Source organism: Propithecus coquereli, unplaced genomic scaffold, assembly GCF_000956105.1.
Source record: "Propithecus coquereli isolate 6110/MARCELLA unplaced genomic scaffold, Pcoq_1.0 Scaffold227, whole genome shotgun sequence".
Classification (NCBI taxonomy): Eukaryota; Metazoa; Chordata; class Mammalia; order Primates; family Indriidae; genus Propithecus; species Propithecus coquereli.
In genome coordinates this window covers 2,957,537-2,963,369 of record NW_012147808.1, presented here as the reverse complement: position 1 = coordinate 2,963,369, position 5,833 = coordinate 2,957,537, and the positions used below count along the sequence as shown (strand labels likewise).

Sequence of the window (5,833 nt, the reverse complement as noted above, 5' to 3'; positions counted from 1 at the left end):
CAGGAGGATCTCCTGAGTCCAGGAGTTTGAGGCCAGCCTGGGCAACATAGTGAAACCCCATATTAAATAAAATTTTTTTAAATTTAAAAATAGCAATCATGTATTTAGCTCATGAATCTGCAATTTGGACAGAGTTCAATGGTGTTGACTCATCTCTGCTCTACAACGAGTAACATTAATGCAACCTCCGCAGGTTGCAGCATCAATGCTTAATTAAACACATCATTATGTTTCATTACAATAGATTACACGAATAGCCTCTCGGAAAAAAAGCCAAAAGGCTCCTTTCCCCTTCACTTCCCCTCTTCCCACGTGTCGCTGAAGGGTGAAGAAAGGGAGACTCAGGGGAGATCTACAGACGGACACTCTGACGGAGGCAGAGGTGATCGCAAACTTGGGGTCCAGCAGAGGACGGATCCCAAGTTTGCCGAACGGCCGAACCCCTCCGGACCTCCCCCCCGCGCCTCGGGAGACAGCCCCACCGCCAGCGCCGGCGTTTTTAAAATGGAAACAAACCCGGCGCCGCCTCCCGCTCTGAGGCCGCCGGGAAAAGGGCACCGCCCTCCGGAGCATGCGAACCAGCCAATGGAAGAACCCCGCAGAAAGAGTCGGCTTCCACAGCCCTTTTCTCTTCTGGCTTCCTCCCCGCCCACTTCATTTTCACGGTAAAAGCCCCGCAGTAAAGGGTAGGACCCGCCTTTTCCTCCCTACATTGCTTCACCTGTCCGCTGCTCCCCTCGCCCGGCCCCCGGAAGTGACGACAGCCGCGCGGCCTTGCCCGTGTCCCGTCGGGCATCGCGGCGGCGGCGGCGGGAAGATGGCGGCGGGGGGAGGCCTGGAACGGAGCTTCGTGGAGCTAAGTGGAGCTGAGCGCGAAAGGCCGAGGCATTTTCGGGAATTCACAGTCAGCGGCGTTGGTACGGAAGTGGCCAGGGAGGGCACGATCCAATCCTTCCCCTCGGGCTCCTCCCTTGGGTCTCTGACCGCCCCCTGGTTCATCCTCCTGAGTCCACATGCCTATAATCCCTGGATCAGAGCTTCCTTGGTATACGACGTCTTCGTCTTTTCTTTCCCTTCTCTTTGTATGGGTTGTCAATCCGTCACCCTCTGCTTTCTCAACGTCTCAATCCCTGTCATCCCCAGAGAATCATGTGTGCAGGCTGACCGCGTTCATTTTGCAGGGACTGTAAATGCTGTGACTGGCGCTGTGAAATACAGTGAGAGCGCGGGAGGCTTCTACTATGTGGAAAGTGGCAAGTTGTTCTCCATTACCAGAAACAGGTTCATTCATTGGTAAGTGCTGTGGTTCGCCAAAACCCCCTGGAAGGTAGGGTTCAGTGTATAAATTTTTCTCGCTGTTGGCAGTGTCATTCTATGAAGCGGTAATCAACACTTAGGAAAAGAGAAAGACCGTTTTCAATTCATGTCAGAATCAGGGGAGACTAAGGAGACATAGAGTTCTAGAAGAGATACCCCCCAAACAACACTAAAAGCAGAGGGAATGTAGCTTAGGGGATAAAGCTTCTAAGACCACTTTGAAACATGAACACATTACGTAGTGCTTTACAGCTTTCTTCATTCCGCAAATATGATTAGAGGTTCTACGCGTCAGACAATATGCTAGGTACTGGGATGAAATGATGAACAAAACAACTACCATTTTCATTATGCAAGATGATGTAGCAGTGTGAGAATAGATGTGGACCTACCTTTCATGGGGCAGTTTTGTGGAGGAAAGAGACAGTAAACTGATTACCACAACACAGATATATAAATACAAATTTTCATACTTGCCCAAGAGTATAGGGGCTACGAGAGGCTAATTGGAGAACTATGTGTCATTAGTGGGGCAGGAAGGGACTTTAAGGAATTCAGTTAGTCTGAGATCTGAAGGATGAAAACTTAGCCAGGCATGGGGAGTGGGGCAGAGAACAGTCCAGCAAGCAGGATCACCATATGGAAAGGCCTTGGCAGGTTTGAGGGACTGACCAGAGGTCTGTGTGGCTTAAACGCAGTGGGTAAAACAGAAAGTGATGTGAGAGATGCTAGGCTGGAGAGGTGGCAGGACTTAGACCATGAGGGACCCTTGGATCATTTTTAAAGATTTTTGGATTTGACTCTAAGAATATTGAACCATCACTGAAGGGTTTTTGGAGAGTTACTAACATGATGAAAATTGCATTTTTAGAATATTGGTCTGTTTTGGAAAGTGGATTTGGGTTGGATGAGTATAATACCAAAAAAGACTTTTATGATGGCTGACTTAAGGGATGCTGGTGGCTCAATTGTGGGAATGACTAGGAAAAGAGAAGATGGATTTAAGATACATTTAGAAGATAGATTCCCTAGGACTTGGTGATAGATTGAATATGGGGTAGGGGATCGTAAGGGAAAGGGAGGGAGCAGTGACAGCTCCCTGGTTTCGGATGTGACTAACCAGATATGGTTGGGGAGGAGTTGCCATTTACTGAGATATAGAAGATGGATTTTGGAGAGATTTGAATCATTCTTTTGGACATACTAAATTTGAAGTACTTGGGCAGCAGCCCTTTGGAAATGTCAAGTAGGCATTGAAATTTATAGGTCTAAAGCTCAGGAGAGAGACTTATGTTAGAGATACAAATTTCATTTATTTAAGAAATATTTTGTGTGCCTAATATGTTTCAGTTAGTTTTTAGGGACTGGGGATATAGCAGGGAACAAAACAAAGTCCCTGCTCTCATGGAGGGAGACAGGCAGTAACAACAATAACTAAAAAAACCCCAAGTATAGGTAGTTTGTCAGGTGATAAGTGGAATAGAAAACGAGGAAGCAGGGAAAGAGGAATGTCTACGGGATTTAATGTTTTTTTAGTATATAGGGTGGTTGGGCAAGACCCAGTGGTAAGTCGACATTTGAGCAGAAGAAAAAATATTTGGGAGATGAGCATTTTAGGTGGAGCCTTCCCTGCAAAGGGAATAAAAAGTGCAAAGAACCCTGAGACAGGAGCTTGTTTGTCATGTTGAGAGAATGGCAAGGGGCCTAGACTGTAGCTGAGTGAACGAAGGGTAGTATAGTAAGAAAGAGGTAACTGGGAGCCAGATCAGGGCTTTTTTGGTTATTTTAGGGCTTTGGCTTTTGCTCTGAGTGAGATGGGAAGAAGCCATTGGAGAGTTTAAGTGGAGGAAGTACACAATCTAAGATCTGTGCTTTTAAAGGATTGCTGTTGCTGCTATGTTGAGAGTAGAGTGTAGTGGGGGTAAGGGTGGGAGCAGGGAGACCAATTAGGAGGCTGGTGCCACAATCCAGACGAGATGATGATAGTTTAGACCATGGGGGTGGTGATAGAGGCAGTGAGAAATGTTCTGATTGTGGATATGTGGAAAACATATCCAGGTGAATTTGTTAGAATTACTATTGCATCAGATAGTATAAAGAAAGAAGAGTCAAAAGTGATCCCCAGATTTTTGGCTTGAGTAACTGGAAGTTATAGAGATGCCTTTAATTGAGATGGAAGAAAGTATAGGTGAAGCAGGTGTTTTTGTTTGTTTTTTGGGTTTGGTGAGTCCAGGAATTCTGTTTTAGACAGGTTTAATTTGAGATCCCTGTTAGACATCCAAATAGAAGTTTTGAAGCAGCAGTCAGGATTTTAGTGGAGAAGCTGAGCTGAAGATACAGATTTGGGGATTGTTGGTATTAGATGGCACTTAAAGCTGTTTTACTGAATGAAATCAACTGGAGAATGAGAATAATCAGGATTTTCCAATCTCTGCACCATTGGCATTTTGGGCCAAATCCATCTTCATCGTCAGGGGCTTGTGCATGTCTTGTACATGTAGGGTGTTGAGCAGCATCCCTGGCCTCTACACAGGATTTAATGTTTTATTAATATATAGGGTGGTTGGGCAAGACCCAGTGGTAAGTTGACGTTTGAGCAGAAGAAAAAATATTTGGGAGATGAGCATTTTAGGTGGAGCTTTCCAAGCAAAGGGAACAAAAAGTGCAAAGAACCCTGAGACAGGGTTATATGTGTATATGTAAAATCTTCAAGGACTGAAAGAAATCTTTAAATATTAATAACTGTAGCAAGCAGGGGTAGCAGGTGGTGTCTGTTTCCATGGGCTTCAGAGCTGAGTGGTTCAGGCAGGAAGGGAGCAACAGTAGCCAGAAGTGTCAATGGGGAACAAGCAGAACATTTGTGCCCTACCCCGAGGCCCCACTACAAGAGGCATGTTAGAGAAAGCTTAGGGGGCACTGTCCTCCGGGGAGATCCAGGACCCTACTTTAACCATGACGCTGGAATGTGAAGGGATTCTTTAGAGATGAGGTTGAAGATCCAGAAAATTGTGTTAATACCATGATTTAGTTAAGTAGTTCTGGGGAATCTCAGAGCTCAAATGGTACTTATATCCCTGAGAGTGGATAAGATGTGCCTTGGGAGAATGTATATGGTGAGCAGAAAAGGTGATCCGGGATCAGGGTTTGAGGAAATCTAACATGTGGGGGTCAGGTCTGGGAGGTGAGAAGAAAAACAGGAGAGGGTGGCATCATAGAAGTCAAGAGAAGAGACTGTTTGACGGAAAAGATGCAGAATGAAGAGTACACTGAAATTAGTGTATTGACTTTGGTAAGAAGAGCGTACAGTGGTGGCAAAAGCCAAATTTAGTAGGTTTAAGAGTATGAGAGAGATGAGGAGATACAGAATGCTTGACCATTGAGGGGAATGGAGAGAATGTGATAACTGCATCAGGGGTGAGGGAAGGCAGGGATGGGGTAATGGAAAGGGAAAGACCAGGGAAGAGATTGTTTGAAGGCCGTGGAAGGAGAAGAGATGGATGCAGGAGAACTATACTTGAGAAAGTCAGACATTGGCCTTTACTTGCCGGAAGGAGGCTTGGTTTTTTGGGAAGGATGCAAGTAATTCAGTAGATATGGCGATGAAGTTAGGGCATGCCCAGCGTGGTGCTTTCTGTGGTTCCAAACCTACCACACTTCAGAGTTGCACCTGAAGAAGCTGGCCCTGCATCCTAACACAGTTCTGGCTTTGGCTAAGCACGGTATATACTATCATTTTTTCTTGAGGCCTGTGACATACTGTGAGTTGTTCTGTGTCCACTTTTAGGGTCTTTTACAAGGATTGATAGATTTTTTTTGAAAATATTCATATAAAATGCTTTTATTTTTTTCTTGTCACTGCTTTGAACTGTATTTCCCTCTGGGTTGTATATCTGTTAACAAGGACCAATAGATTTTTAAACTCTTTCAGCTCTGTGAAAAGAAAAACCTGGATTTATTCATAACATAGATGTTTTTTCTTTTCTCAGTTATGGGTAAGATGAAACAGCTGGGACAGAAGCAACCAAAATATTTACAGATGTCGAAGATGACAGTCCCAGGAATAAGGGCTGAGTTTTAGTAAAAGAAGGATTTGTGGTGGGATAATTTTAGAATAAGATCTCATGGTGAGATGCTTGAAAAAAGACATTATGGTCAGAACAATTGTAATAAAAGAGAAGAGTATATTTACTTTAGAGGAGCATAAGGGATAAAACTAGGAGCTAAAAGTTAAGAAAAATAAACTAGTTGATTAAAGTTGTGTCTTGATTTTTGCTCAATGAAAGAGTCTGTTTCATCATTCTGGGGTAGCTGTGACCACAGCAAGAGGCAGAAAGGCCTCCTTTGACAGTAAGTATCATCTGGTGCTGCTGAGAAGAGGGCAGTAAGAATAAACCTGCAGTAGTCCAAGAAAGGGGTGACTAGTTTGATTGTAGAGATGGAAGGGAAGGAACAGTGTCAGGAAGAGGAAAGCAGCAGGATTTGACAGATCACACCTGCTGAGTGAAGGACATAGACA

General features: G+C 44.6%; 1 protein-coding gene and 1 pseudogene across 1 annotated transcript in view; one reads left to right on the top strand and one right to left on the bottom strand.

The window, feature by feature from the left end:
- Positions 1-796, bottom strand: part of LOC105811029 — a 37,304-nt pseudogene extending 36,508 nt beyond the window's left edge.
- An 11-nt stretch (positions 797-807) lies between these two features.
- NUP160 (nucleoporin 160kDa) overlaps positions 808-5,833 on the top strand; it is an 86,061-nt gene continuing 81,035 nt past the window's right edge. The window contains exons 1-2 of the mRNA XM_012645106.1: positions 808-917; positions 1,182-1,293. Coding sequence (XP_012500560.1) covers positions 818-917; positions 1,182-1,293 — 212 coding nt within the window. The 5' untranslated portion in view covers positions 808-817. The remainder of the gene's footprint in view (positions 918-1,181; positions 1,294-5,833) is intronic.